The sequence below is a fragment of the Cyprinus carpio genome, chromosome B17 (genome assembly GCF_018340385.1).
Source record: "Cyprinus carpio isolate SPL01 chromosome B17, ASM1834038v1, whole genome shotgun sequence".
In the NCBI taxonomy this organism is placed as follows: Eukaryota; Metazoa; Chordata; class Actinopteri; order Cypriniformes; family Cyprinidae; genus Cyprinus; species Cyprinus carpio.
In genome coordinates, this window is record NC_056613.1 from 16,847,504 (window position 1) to 16,863,004 (window position 15,501).

The 15,501-nt window shown below is 37.4% G+C and overlaps 2 protein-coding genes across 2 annotated transcripts; one reads left to right on the forward strand and one right to left on the reverse strand.

The window, feature by feature from the left end:
• Nucleotides 1-122: 122 nt before the first annotated feature.
• Nucleotides 123-9,064, reverse strand: xkr5b (XK related 5b). The gene is given in 7 exon segments (XM_019081734.2): nt 123-2,118; nt 2,374-2,485; nt 3,759-3,928; nt 4,084-4,296; nt 5,244-5,416; nt 8,109-8,292; nt 8,804-9,064. Coding segments are annotated over 7 exon segments (1,683 nt in total). The 5' UTR covers nt 8,895-9,064; the 3' UTR covers nt 123-1,378.
• Nucleotides 9,065-11,545: 2,481 nt separating this feature from the next.
• Nucleotides 11,546-15,474, forward strand: LOC109064698 (cathepsin B). The gene is made up of 10 exons (XM_019081737.2): nt 11,546-11,702; nt 12,933-13,056; nt 13,197-13,282; nt 13,454-13,568; nt 13,661-13,776; nt 13,964-14,049; nt 14,121-14,267; nt 14,507-14,623; nt 14,712-14,840; nt 15,022-15,474. The coding sequence occupies exons 1-10, from the start codon at nt 11,620-11,622 to the stop codon at nt 15,093-15,095; spliced, it is 1,077 nt and encodes a 358-aa protein (XP_018937282.2). The 5' UTR covers nt 11,546-11,619; the 3' UTR covers nt 15,096-15,474.
• The last annotated feature ends 27 nt before the right edge of the window (nt 15,475-15,501 follow it).

The window sequence follows — 15,501 nt, forward strand, 5'->3', positions numbered from 1 at the left end:
GAAAAAAAATGTTTTGTTTATGCCACTACTCCTGTAATTCTGAATGTGTCTTTGCGCAAATCCTAACTGAATGCAATAGTGCCCTCTGCTGTCTGATGAACAGCTATAATGACAGAATCATAAACATTTCAAAGATTTTTATTCCCATCTGAGGGCATGCAGACAAATAGATGGGCAGTATAAACAGAAAGAAAATGTATAAAGACATGTCTAAATTAGCATTAAATAGTACATGACCATGCTTTATATTAGTACAAAAAAGTGTAAATGCAGAATGTTTAGTACAAACATTTTTAAACTTATTTTGACAATGATTTATACAATTATTTAAAAACCATAAATATAACAATTGCTATAAAATACTATGTGTTCACTTTGCAATGCATATACTTGATAAAATAAAATTTAGATCAAATTATACAAAATATAAAAAATACATGAAAAAAAATATAAATGTAACAAACATTATGGTAAAACAAAAAAAGAGCAGCAAGTAAAATATGTCAGTGTAACATATAGTAAACGTACATAGTAAATGTAAACCAATTTTAATTCACTGAACTTATAACTTATTGTACCAAACTGAAGATACAGATAACTGGCAGCTTATAGTGGTTATAATATTTGCTAACAATAAACCAGAGTTTCTACATGTTTAATGAAGGTAAATGAAATGACTTTTTAAAGACCACTTAAAGGAAATGTAAGGAATAAATTAAAAACTGGAGCTGTAATGAGCAACACTTCAATTGATCGTCATTATACTTGTTAATACATTTTTCAAAAAAAAAAAAAAAAAAAAAAAAAACTTCAATAGCTCTGCTGCTCCCAACCACTAAAATATGGAAATAAGTTACTGTACCTTATGATCATGCTGCAAAAATATGATGTTCTTCCTCTTCTTTTGTCTTATTTTCCAATGCAAATCTCTAAAGATTCTTAAATCAAAATAAATTTACTTCTTGTTCTTCATTTGATCAAAATTAAGTAAGTTTAAGATTAAAACGACAACAAATATCTGCAATTGGGCTCAAAAAACCAAAACACAAAGGAAAAAAAGTTTTCATACCCCATATTTTAAAGCATAAACAGTTCCTTTTGTTACATTTTTCAACACTAAATTTTACATTTGCATCTCAGGTAAATATATCTTGATTAAAGGATGTTTAGACATTTGTATATGAAAACAAATACACAGAGGAAGACTTTCATTTTTGGCAATTCATGCAACTTTTATTTCCACGACTTTATGAATTTAAGATCTGCTCTGATTTAAGGCCTTAAATTGTGCAAGGAGCTGAATTAAAAATCTTTAAGACTTGCAGAAACCTAGCAAAATGAAAATATTTACCAGATTTATCCCAAATAAAACCTAGTATTAAAAATATATGTGTCTTCTCGCCCCTCCTAATCGAGGACTTGTACTCTGCATTGTTTTGAGGTCTGGTATTGGAGTTGAGGTATAACATGGGTTCCTGTTCAACAGTTGTTTGGCAGAAATGCACACACCAACACCAATCACAAAGTGAACCAACACACCCACAACCTCTCCAACAAACGTAGCATCACTGACGCTATAAGAGGAGTGGGGTTCTGCACTGAAGTAAACAGTGCTACTGCAGTCTGCAGGACAGGTGTTATACACTGCACCCTTCTCTGGAGACTGTTTCTCTTCAGCAAAAGAAAATCGTTCACGGTTTTCAACTGGACAACTTTTAGATTGCTCACCTGCTTCCATGTTTGGCTGGTTACAACCGTCCCCTCCAGAGTCTATGTCGGGCACATCATCATTCTCCAGGATGACTGAAAGCCCTCTGTCTCCATACATGCAGTTGATCTTGACTGTGTTTCCAGTTTTGAGAGCCAGACGTATTAACATTTGATGATGGTGCCAGTCGCCCTCTAGAGGCTGAACAGAAGAACATCCTGCCTGCTTGTCAAAACCAGTCACTGAGAAAGTGCCATGATTGTGTGTGGAGGATTCAAGTGTTGTGTCCTTGCAGTCCCCATCGGTTGTTCTGTCATTAGTTGTCAGGCTCATTTGGAGTCTGAGACTCTGGAGGATCTCCGTAGATTTTGGATGAAGAAATCGGTAGTAAAGAACAACAAAAATCACACCTAGAAAATAGAGAACAGAGCAAACTATATTTGTAATGTTAGAAAAATCATATCAGAAAGCTGACCCTCATTTTTGGGCGAACTATCCCTTTAAATATAATCATTAGTAAATCTCAGAATGAATATCCATTTTTTATATGTTACAATATAATCAGTGCTGGATAGATTTCTTACAAATTGTAGTCCTTTACTGATTCTAAATTAAATGATTATAAAGATCAGCTATTTTAATATTAGAGCATTCTTAATCTTTACCGATAAGGAAGCTGCATAAGATGTTCAGAGGAACACTCATGCTGTCCCACGAAATCCCGCTGAGCGAGTCAGATGCCAAAAGCAGAAGGAACGTGTTCTCCAGCAGCATTAACTACAACACAGATAAAAGATCTGGATTAGTGATCTTTGAAATCAGTAGACAGGAATAAAAATAAAAACTGTAATCGCATCATATGACCACTTTAGTTAATAATTTGCAGCTTTACTCGCAAACTACATTTCCTGTTCTTCCATAAGGTAAGAACCAGAGTCATTATAAACCTAAATATACTTGATTGAATTAAATTAACTGAAAAGTGTAGTGTAGTAGTAGTAATAAAATATGTTTGCGGTCGTAATGATGACAGTAGTGCACACAAAATAGTATGTGTTCTGCGCTCCGGCACGGTTAGTGCTCACACTGCATGTGTACCGTGCCCGAGCCCAACCGAACCATGCCCTCGCCCACCTCTTCCAACCGGGCCAGGGCCGGCTAAACAAACTGCGTCCGAGCACGGCACGGAGCGCTCACACTAGTCAAACGAACTGGGCTTTGGGGTCAAACGTGCTTGGGCACGGTTCAAAACGCCTAGTGTGAGTACACCCTAATGCTCTGCCATCAGCAGTGCCATGACGCTTTAAGCTTGACGTCGACTAGTCGCTTGTTCTATAGAGGGCGCAACAGGTTAAGAAATCTTTGAAGGACTTCCACATTTACGCTCCATTTCCAAACAGTTAAAATGACAAATAAATGTATACTCTGAAAGCTCCACAAGACAAGTGTGATTATATTAATGGATGCTCGAAATTGCAGAATGCACGTTTTAAACAGCTTATTGTACAGGTAAATTAATCGCCGTTTTAATCTAATGCGTTGCGACACTGTAACGCACACACATACTGTAGGCTTCAGAAAGTAGCTTGTACATCATGCACAGATCGCGGCATTGCGTGCACACAGAATCATTCAGCACAGAAATTTATTTTATGTACATCTTTATGTACTTACATAAATGTATTTCAACACTGTTCTGTGATTTCTCAGTAAAATAGCATAGAAACTGAAAAGTTCAAGCATATATTTCTTAATAACTAAATCCCACAGCATCACTACTACTAGAGAGATGCTGCCATGTAGAATTAATTCACACACGCAATCGCTCACACTAATGCATTCATATAAATGTAATCTTTACTATGGTACTTTATCTTCATCTGATTTAGAATGAGCAGAAATCTGAAATTTTAAATATATTTTTAAATAATTTAAACAATTTATTTTACGAAATGCAAAAACCGCAAACAAAAGGCAATTCAAAATATTAATAAATACTAAAAAAAGTATATAAATAATACGAAAAACACTGCAGTGCAGTGAGACCAACCAAATAGAATCCAGTCATGCGATACCTAGATGGCCCATCTTTAACGTTAAGGAAGACAAAAATGTGAATTGCCCCGAAGATGAAGTTGAAGAGCCGCCAGGAAGCATGGTTAATGCAGATATCTGTCTGCTGGGACACTTGCCAGAATGTCATTATGAGCCAGTGGAAACCTGAGCAGGGATTTAAAGAGACAACCACAAAGCAGCCATTTATTAACAAGTCATCCTTTTCAAGTTGGGCAATGACAAAATACTTAAAAGCACTCATGGCTGTCACGCGAATTAACTGTGAAAGCTTTTGTGTGTGCAGTATTTGTCTACACAACGCACGACTCCACAGGACCACTAGTGAAACGAACTGGAGAAGAACATGAGGCTGGCCACCCTGGCACCCAGCATGCCCCCTCTCCATATGAGCTGGCACAGCATTGCAGCGGGAGTCATGTGCAAGTGACCGGGACGGAGCAGAAAGCATGAGCGGCTGTACAGGACCAGACACCAGGACACATTCAGCAGGCTTAGCCCGACACATAAGACCACTGTAAAAAAGATTCAAGAGATCCATGGAAACTGATTCAAGGAACAGTTTACCCAAAAATATGTATGTATGTATATATATATATATATAAATAAATATATATATATATATATATATATATATATATATACACACATATATATATATATAAGAAAAAGGCTGAAAATGTACTCTCGGACCATCCAAGATGCACAGCAGATGAGTTTGTTTCTTTATCGGAACATCGTTACATCGCTTGCTCACCAATAGGTCCTCTGCAGTGAATGGGTGCCGTCAGAATAAGAGTCCAAACAGCTCATAAAAAACATCACGATAATCCACATGACTCCAGTCCATCAATTAACATCTTGTGAAGTGAAAAAAATCCATCATTATGCGTTTTAACTTTAAACTGCCAAAATACCAATCCATAATCTATAACATCGCTTCCTTCAGTGAAAACGTCCATCCCGTTGTCCTCTCACATCAGAATTCACCAAAATATTTGTTTAGATATTTGATCTGCACAAATTTCTTTCCTGGTTCATACTTTTTTAAAGCAATATTATGGATAAGTGAGCCAGAACACATTAATTCACAAGACATTATTTGAGCGACTGGTGTTGTGTGGATTATTGTGATGTTTTTATCATCTGTTTGGACTCTCATTTTGACGGCACCCATTCACTGCAGAGGATCTACTGTATTGGTGAACACGAGATATAATGCTGTAATTTCTCAAAATCTGTTTCAAAAACTGCCAGACGGTGAGTAAAAGTTCAGCAAATTTTCATTTTTGGGTGAACTTTAAGTTCTTGTGATTAATTAACAATTACATAGTACAGTATGTCTTGTGTTACCATAACATTTACAAAAGCACAGCAAATGTTTTTTATTGCTCAGTGACTAATTTACTACTTCCACAGAAAACTGTTGATATGATGCAAGTTCTGTTCTGTAGTTGTGTACCTGGTGACAGAAAGCCAGGGTGAAGGGTGAATAAACTGTAGGCCTGCAGTAGACTTTGAGGCAAGCTGAGTGTCAGGGCCTCGATCAGCAACAGAGCTGACACATCGGCCTGCTGCATTAGTAATGCACCGAACTTAACCTGCCCACCCTGAGACTTCATGCAGCACCATAACCTGCAAACATAAAAAATACAAGCTCAATCTCAGAAACAAGTAGGCTATTGTGAGATAAATAATATCATTGGATGAAACCTGATATGAACATGCACAGGTCATATTTCAACCACAATGAGAAATTACACTACAGTTTGAAAAAATGTTTTTTATGTTTTTGATCAAAAATACAGTACAATTGTGAAATATTATTACAATTTAAAATAACCATTTTATAGTTTTAGATGTAATGTATTCCTGTGATGGCAAAGCTGAATGGTCAGCAGCCATTACTCCAGTCTTCAATGTCACGTGATCCTTCAGAAATCATTCTAACATGCTGATTTGGTCCTCAAGAAACATTTCTTATTATTATCAGTGTTGAAAACAGTTGTGCTGCTAAATATTTTTGTGGAAATTAGGATATTTTGTCAGGATTTTTTGATGTAGGTTAAAAACAGCATTTACTTGAAAAATACATTTATGTAACAATATAAATGTCCTTAACGTCACCTTTGATCAATTTAATGCACCCTTGCTGAAAAAGAATAATTTCTATAAAAAAAATTCTTACCGACACCAAACCTCTTGAATTATAGTGTACATCGTTATATATATATTAGGGATCGACCGATATGCATTTTTCAGGGCCGATGCCGATACCGATTATTACAGATCAAGGAGACCGATAACCGATATTTTGAACCGATATGTGTCTTGTGTAAAAATGAAAATTAATGTCAAAATTAAGAATAAAAAGGCCTCTGACAAAGACTCTCTTTAAATTATTTTAACACATCTTTAATTCTGAGAACTGTTCATAATAACAACATTAATAATAATAATAACAACAAACATAAAAAGTGCTGGGAGCATCCATCAGCAGCATTCTGTAAACAAAGTAAAACTTAAAGCAAATTTAAACAGCAACAAATGAACAAATAATGGAAAATAAATGTAATCTCTCTCTCTCTCTCTCTCTCTCTCTCTCTATATATATATATATGTGTGTGTGTGTTATATTTAACATTTTATTTGCAACCCAGAATTGCATTAAAATCACACACAACCCATATTGTAATAGTGTTTTTTTTGTTTTTTTGATGTGTAAAATGTTTGTTTGACTGTTAATCACGGCGATACAAACTAGGAAGTATACAGGACAGCGTCATCCAGAAACGTGCAATGTGAGATTATTGACAATTTAAGTTATTAGCATAGGGTTATTAGCAGGGTGCCATTTGTGAAATAAACAAAGGGGGGGATGCTTTTGAAAAATTTTATGAAATGTTTTTAATACGACGGAAATTGTATTTAGTGTGATCTCAGTTTAATAAAAACATTGTAAGCCTACGTTAGGCCTATTAATTGCAATGAATTAATGTCCACGGTTATTCAAACAACAAATTACATTGAGAAAGCGAGCAAAGAACACAACGGAGCTTTTTGAAACTCCGAATCAGTTAAACCATTGCGTCGCAAAATGATTCACTGTTTCGATGCGCTTCAATCAGATCTGGACGTCAGAGCGGGTTTGCATGATGTTTTTATCCCCACCGGGGATAAAAGTTATTCAGCAGAGGCAGGGATGCATAAACCAGAAGGGGGGAAATCCCCCCCATCCTGGTTATTAGTCAAATGAGAGAGCGCGGCCGCGGAGATAACTAAATCAGGAATAGGGAGCTCGCGTCGCGTCAGGGCGTCAGAGCTCGCGCTTGATGCCCTTTCAGCTCTTCAAAATTGCATAATGGTAATTCTGAATCTGTATGATAAATTATTTTGCAATCATGTTAGAATAAAGCAACATTTCTCCAAATATGCGCAATTTATTTGACTAAGAGCCCTAACGGAAAGGACGCTGTTCAGTGAAGCTATGTGAACAAGACAAAAAAAAAAAAAAAAAAAAACGCAGCAGACGTGAGTGAATTCATTCGTGTTGATAATCTATTCACAATATAATGTTAAGTTGGCCGAATGGTGAGAGAAGTAGGTTTTAGTTTCACTATCTCAGCACTGATGTGATGATCCATTAAAGCATATCACTGCAATGACGGACATTGACCGGGAATTCACGGTATAATAACTGAACGGGGCTTGTCATCATAAATCGATTATATTTAGGTGTTTTGCAACTTCAGTGTAGTGATTTATTGCAACTTCAGGAACGTTTACTGCATTCTTTTACATTCGAGAGATAACTTATTGATGTGTGATGATGATCACTGAAGCAGCTCCTGTGCTTTCGGTGTGAGAGCGGAACATTTTCCAGCCGCGCCAGCCGTATTGATTGGCCAGGCTCGTGACTCCCAACAAATCAGACGGACGATGGGCAGGGCTTAGTCTAGGCCACAGAGCAGTGCGCTCTGACTGAGGTGGCTGGATCAGTGTCAGATCGCGCATTTCAAAATAAAATGGTTTTATCGGCAAATCGGTTTTGAAAATGGCCGATGCCGATAACAATAAAAATGCTTAATATCGGCGCCGATAATCGGCCACGCCGATAATCGGTCGACCCCTAAAACTTATTGGTAGATTAATGTATATATATATATATATATATATATATATATATAATAAATCTTATTATAGGGCCTTTAAGATGTTTTACATTGTGACATTTTCATGATTTTGGAGTTATATGTGACCTGAGCATGTTCTCATGAATTCATTATAACTGAATTACAACAGTTCTAAATGATAGAATGTTTTTGACCTGTGATAGACGCCCAGATGCAGACAATGCACAAGGAGAAGTGAGGGCTTGTATCGTTCTGCATCAGTGATGTACCACTTGAGACTGAGCAGCTGCACAAGCGTGACGGGCAGACACAGAGCCAGAGTCAGCCAGGCCAGCAGCTCCTTTCCCATCCAGAGGTAGTGAGTAAAGCACAGTACCACTGATGACATACAGTAAACAACAAATATGTCAAACAGCAGAGTCCATTTTCAACAACAACACTAGAGCTGAATAACGACACTATTGTCTTCTGTAGAGCTGCTTATAGCTGATATGAACTTATTTCATTATTGATGATATATATATATATATATATATATTTTTTTTTTTTTTTAAATAGATAAATCGTAATATAATGCATATCTTAATAAACAAAAAATGGTAAACTATTATAACTTTAATAAGTCATTCACAAACATCTATAATGCGAATTTGAATGCACAAACTAATGTAAAGCATCTGTGTGACAGAACACGCCCCCTGCTCTCCATTCATGAAAAAGGCGCTCAAATGCTGTAAAACCATAGCAGCAATAACAAAACTGAACTCATAATACAACATGAACAAACAGGCAAAAACCCACATCCACATACCGATGCAGTTTGCAAAATATGTTCAGTAAGCACAGATAGCGGTTTGGAAAGGAATGATTCATCGGAAAAATAACTTACGTGCCGCTTTCTCCAATAAAACAATGACTCCTGAAAAAGAGTAGAGGCAGACGTGACTCCATATGATCGCACTTCCCTTTCGATTCTGCATCGTTGCACTAAAGCGTGTTTTTTCAAAGTTTGTGGTATTACTTCTGCAGCTATTGAAGGACAGTGAGCTCGTGCGCTAGCTGCGCTTTGTGTGTGTGACGTCTTTCTGATCAGGTTTTGGAGGCTACCGCTCAATGTGACGTCACGCACCGAGCAATATTATATGAAACACATATAATGTATTAATAAACCCGCGCTCCCGTTCAAAAAAGTTAAAGATCTATTTTAAAAACATGTGTCTACCTTCAAAAAAGCTAATAAAACTTGGACTGTTTGCTCTCATTTTGAATGTTTCAGCATTGATTTTATTTATTATTATTTTTAGGAAAGGAAAGGACGTGATGTGTGGCCAAGTATGGTGCTCTGCATTTAACCCATCCAAGTGCACACACACAGCAGTAAGTAGTGACAAACACGCGCACACACACCCCCGAAGCAGTGGGCAGCCAATGCACAAAATGACAAGCTAACATTAATTGACTGTCATGTCAGCAGCACATGTGAAAGTGTGAATGAGTACTAGTCAGGTGAAATCATACTAATTAGATTGCAAGAGCAGACTGATTGCTATAAAAGGAGGGAAGAAGCACTCCCAAATTCTGCAGGAAGAACAAGGATTGGAAAGCAGAAGACTGGTGCAAAGTTATTTTCTCTGATGAAGCTCCTGTCTGACTTTGTTGTGCCAACAGTGAAGCATTCTGAGACCATCCATGTGAGGGGTTCCTTTCAACTGAGGGAGTGGGCTCTCTCATAATTCTGCCCAAAAACACTGCCAGGAATAAAGAATGGTATCAAAACGTCCAGCAAGAGCGACTTCTTGATCCATGAGCAGTTCGGTGATGATCCATGCTTTTTTCCAGAAGCTAATATCCAGCATGCCAGAGGTTATGAAGAACAAGGGTCAATACTGTAAATATTGACTAATTTTTAAAACATATGTTTATCATTGTTTTTTGGTATAAATATGGGAAAAATCTACAAATAATGAAGCAGCAAACCTTGCAAAACAAAGTTTGTCACTGCCAAAACTTTTGGCCATGACTGTATTAAAAAAAAAAAAAAAAAAAAAAAGTTAAATAAATAAAACCGCTTGCTTACAGGTGCTTCCCAATAAATTAGAATGTCGTGGAAAAGTTCATTTCAGTGATTCAACTCAAATTGTGAAACTTGTGTATTAAATAAATTCAATGCACACAGACTGAAGTAGTTTAAGTCTTTGGTTCCTTTAATTGTGATGATTTTGGCTCACATTTAACAAAAACCCACCAATTCACTATCTCAACAAATTAAAATATTTCATAAGTCCCAATGGGTTTGCTGGCCAGTCAAGCACATCAACACCATGGTCATTTAAACAATTTTTGGCAGTGTGGACAGGTGCCAAATTCTGCTGGAAAATGAAATCAACATCTTTAAAAAGCTGGTCAGCAGAAGAAAGCATGAAGTGCTCCAAAATTTCTTGGTAAACTGGTGCAGTGACTTTGGTTTTCAAAAAACACAATGGACCAACACCAACAGATGACATTGCACCTCAAATCATCACAGACTGTGGAAACTTAACCCTGGACTTCAAGCAACTTGGGCTATGAGCTTCTCCACCCTTCCTCTAGACTCTAGGACCTTGGTTTCCAAATGAAATACAAAACTTGCTATCATCTGAAAAGATCACTTTGGATCACTGGGCAACAGTCCAGTTCTTCTTCTTCTTAGCCCAGGTAAGACGCCTCTGACATTGTCTGTGGTTCAGAAGCCACTTAACAATCCTCATAAGTCTGCGATTCTCTCAGTTGGTTGTGCATCTTTTTCTTCCACACTTTTTCCTTCCACTCAACTTTCTGTTGACATGCTTGGATACAGCACTCTGTGAACAGCCAGCTTCGTTGGCAATGAATGTTTGTGGCTTACCCTTCTTGTGAAGGGGTGTCAGTGATTGTCTTCTGGACAACTGTCAGATCAGCAGTCTTCCCCATGATTGTGCAGCCTAGTGAACCAAACTGAGAGACCATTTTGAAGGCTCAGGAAACCTTTGCAGGTGTTTTGAGTTGATTAGCTGATTATCATGACACCATATTCTAATTTGTTGAGATAGTAAATTGGTAGGTTTTTGTTAATTGTGAGCCAAAATCATCACAATTAAAAGAACCAGACTTAAACTACTTCAGTCTGTATGCATTGAATTTATTTAATACACAAGTTTCACAATTTGAGTTGAATTACTGAAATAAATGAACTTTTTCATGACATTCTAATTTATTGAGATGCACCTGTATGTAGCAAGCTAGGATCTATGATATACTAAAATATAAAAAACTAAATTGAAAAATATCACACAACAATAATAATAAAAAAACTCTTATGACAAATAATCTAAACAAAGTCGACATTACAAGGTAATAGGTTAAATTTAGTGCTGTCAAACGAATAATCGCACTAGTTAAATTATCCCCAAAAAAAGAGACCTGAAAGTCATAACTGACATAAAATGTCATAATTATGACATAGAAAATTCGACCCTTAATGTCATCATTATGATTTACCAGAGCATAATTTTCTTTGGCTTCCATACTATTCATCATATTATTTACATTACAAACGATATTAACAACAAAGTACTGTGATTTCTCAAGTAAAGAGATTTGATCACGTGAGAGTCATAAGACCCCAAGCGCACATGACTTTTCACGTGATCCGTCGTTGCTTTATAAAGCCATCAGCGTGCTCTTCTAATGTTGTTTATTGCCGCTCAGTGGAACTTTTGGGGAGTGAGACGCACATTTCAAATAAAACACGGCCAGCAGACCAAAGACAGGTAGGACTTTGTTCCTAAAGTCTGCTTTTAAATCACGAGGACGTATATTATTATTATTATTATTAGTGTTTCTTGTTTGTTTATAATTTAACCTTTAGATAGATATTGAAAAGGGTCATGGGGCTATAGTAGCATGTCTTTTACATAACGTTATATCATACAAAAATTACAATGCGAAACTCTTTATTCGGGAGTAGCATGATTTTATTTCAAAGACACTTACTGCTTTGCTATGAGATAATATTGCAGTCTTACTGTGACTTATTTAGATTTTAAAATCTGGATTCATTGTTCGTTTTACTATACAAACAAGGCCTGCAGTTAAAAAGGAAAGCGGGGAAATGGAAACCAGAGTTTGTTTGAACACATGTGAATGCTTCAGCTGCTCTAAGTGATATTACGCTGCTCGTGTACTTAAAAATACACTATTAGATTTCAAACATAAGTTGCCTCAGTTATTTTACGTCTCACACTATTACAGTAAAGTGGGAACTTTAAATGCCGCGAACGATTTGCGTTCCTCACTATATAACTGACACCTGGCGGTGTTAATACCATTTAAAGCAGTATTTTTAACAAGTCGTCGAGATTACTGCGAGGTTTAAGGTCCGAGTAGGCTGGCTTTTTTCAAATAAGCAGGTTTTCCTTGAAATTGCTGACTCATTCACGTCTTATGATTGATTGCATTATAGACCTTTTAGAAGAAGTGCAACCCAGCGTGTATGAAAATATTGATGAATTGGTGCTTTGTGAAAATTCACTGTAGTTGTCAAGATTGTGGCAAGTCAATAATGGGGAATAAGGAAGTGAAGTTTTTAAAACAACTCTGCATTCTCCACTGAGTTAGGAGCCCTTTAAAAAAAAAAAAAAAAAGTCTAAACTCTAGACTTCTCACCCAGAGTCAAGGCTTGTTTGTCTGGTTGTTTAACCATTAGGAGTCTTGGCCATGTTTAAGATGTCTACCGCTTTCTCTTCTGCATGACTGCAGTCTGAAGCTAACACTACTGCAGTCCGTGATCTGGTTCACCTGATTGAGAAGTGTTCTTGATGTGCTTCCTGACTGTTGTTGATTTAAGACTGTGACGTTTGGAACCTCTCAGTTTAATGATTTGTGAAACTAAGATGCAGCATTTTAGCTGCAGCTTATATTAAGTGTTTAAAGTGGGATTTTTGGACCGCTAGAATAACACTTTCTGTATACAAGTGAGATTAATGGCGTTTTTGTTTCAGAATGTGGCGGCTGGCTTTCCTGTGTGTGATCTCAGCCCTTTCAGTTAGCTGGGCTCGTCCTCGATTTGCTCCTCTGTCCCGTGAGATGGTCAATTTCATCAATAAAGCAAACACTACTTGGAAGGTAAGAAGCTGTTCTATTCACTGATGCTCTTAACTGCATCCTAGTGAGGAGAAATGAGCCACTATTGGAAAGACCTTTGTATTGATGCATTTTCTTCAGCGCTTTCATAATTTCACATCAAACTTGATTGTCACCTATAGGCTGGACACAACTTCCATGATGTGGACTACAGCTATGTGAAGCGGCTGTGTGGTACTTTACTGAAAGGACCCAGACTCCCTGTCATGTGAGTTCAGTTGAATTTTGTGTGTGGAGATTAAAGAAGTGCAACTAGTTAACATTGCAGTCATTGCATAGTATGACTCATTTGTCATCTGATACTGTTCTTTGTTTCCTCATGCTTATTCCTTTCAGTTCTGTGTTGTGGTATAACAGTTTTTGGTTCATCTTTAACCAGGGTACAGTATGCTGATGACTTAAAGCTTCCCACTAACTTTGATGCCAGAGAGCAGTGGCCCAACTGCCCCACTCTTAAAGAGATCAGAGACCAGGGTTCTTGCGGCTCATGCTGGGTGAGGTCTTGTCTCCGGTGGATGCAATATGACCTTCGATCTGTTATTTGTACACTTCATACATTTACTGGGATTCTTCATTCTTTTCATAGGCATTTGGGGCTGCTGAAGCCATATCTGACAGAGTATGCATCCACAGCAATGCCAAAGTGAGTGTGGAGATCTCCGCTCAGGACCTGCTTACCTGCTGTGACGGCTGTGGTATGGGGTAAGTTACTCAATGCTCAGGATAACACTAAACAAGAATGCTGGCTTTAAATTATAGATCTTTGTTTTATTGGTTATGTGATGTTCATCAATTGACTGAGGATCACACTACCAGATTGTGTTTTAAAGCTGCTTTGTTTTTGTTTTCTTTTTCTCCCATACAATATTAATTCTGTTTTTAATCTCAGATGTAATGGTGGATACCCTTCTGCTGCTTGGGACTTCTGGAGCTCAGATGGTCTGGTCACCGGTGGCCTGTATAACTCTCATATTGGTTAGTGACTTTATTTTTGTTCTTGTTGTTGCATTTGGAAACCTTTTAGCTTAATAAATTTCTTATTTTAGGCTGTCGTCCATACACTATTGAACCCTGTGAGCATCATGTGAATGGCAGTCGCCCTCCTTGTACCGGAGAGGGTGGAGATACTCCTAACTGTGATATGTCCTGTGAGCCTGGCTACAGCCCCTCTTACAAGCAGGACAAACACTTTGGTAAGTGTTACTTGTCTAAATCTAGTCAGGCATCACTTTAGGTCAGTGGTTCTAAACCTATTTGACTCACAGTCCACAGAAATATTTAAAGGCCTTTTTTGTTTTATTACGCTGTTCCTTATTTCAAGGTTCCTCGTGGTTCCCCCATTCCAGAATTGCTGGTTTAATGTCAAGATTTATTTCTGAATGCTGCCAAAAGACGAGTTCATTGACCTTTTTGTCATTGTTTGTCACTGCAGGAAAGACGTCCTATAGTGTCCCATCTAATCAGAAGGACATTATGAAAGAGCTCTACAAGAATGGCCCAGTAGAGGGAGCTTTCACTGTCTATGAGGACTTCCTGTCATATAAATCTGGTTGGTTTCTGTCTGTTCATGTACATAGCAAGAGTACTAATAACATGTAACAGTTGATAATTTGGTGGTTCTTTACTCCTTTTTGTAGGTGTATATCAGCATGTGAGTGGACCTGCACTAGGTGGTCATGCCATTAAGATCCTGGGCTGGGGAGAAGAGAATGGTGTCCCCTACTGGCTTGCTGCTAACTCCTGGAACACTGACTGGGGTGATAATGGTGAGGGTCATTTTTCTTTTGTATTAAGACTAAAATGCTGCTTTTTATTGTCTGCAGTTTGTTACCCAACCCAGTAAACTGCCAAGGAAGTGTTCATGTGTTTTGTACCAATGTATTTCCAGTTTTATCAGAATGTACAGGAGTTTGCTTCATTGACCAATATTTATTTTTGCAACTTTAGGATATTTCAAGATTCTCCGAGGTGAGGACCACTGTGGCATTGAATCTGAAATTGTGGCTGGAATCCCACAGTAACCACCAAAAAACAAGGAGGGCTGAAATGAGCACCCTGTTCAAAACGCAGACACTTAATGTCTCCAACTTAAGCTGACTGTCATCCCTTATGGCCATGTTACATTGTTAATCAGTGGATTTTATATGAAAGTCTTTAGATAGGGATCAGGTACGTTTCAGAATGGGTGTGACCTTTATGTACCTCAATGTTAACTAGTCCAGGTCATTGGTGTCAGTTTTAGACCAGAGTCTAAAATTTCAGCACAACTTGATGCCTCAGCCAACTTTACTCAATGTTTTTACTTTTTTAAATGAGCTTATCTAGGTTGTATGGTTTTTACTTTTATTTTGGTTTAACTTTTAATGCACTGTCTAAAATGTAATAAATATTAAAACCAAAGTATGTACTGTCTTAACTTTTTATTTT

What these genes read in the sequence shown, in the direction of transcription:
- LOC109064698 (XM_019081737.2), top strand. Translation starts at nt 11,620, where the DNA reads ATGTTGTTTATTGCCGCTCAGTGGAACTTTTGGGGAGTGAGACGCACA. An exon ending in CTTCCTGTCATATAAATCTG is followed by an intron (nt 14,624 to 14,711) that starts GTTGGTTTCTGT and finishes TCCTTTTTGTAG; the next exon opens with GTGTATATCAGCATGTGAGT. An exon ending in CACTGACTGGGGTGATAATG is followed by an intron (nt 14,841 to 15,021) that starts GTGAGGGTCATT and finishes TTGCAACTTTAG; the next exon opens with GATATTTCAAGATTCTCCGA.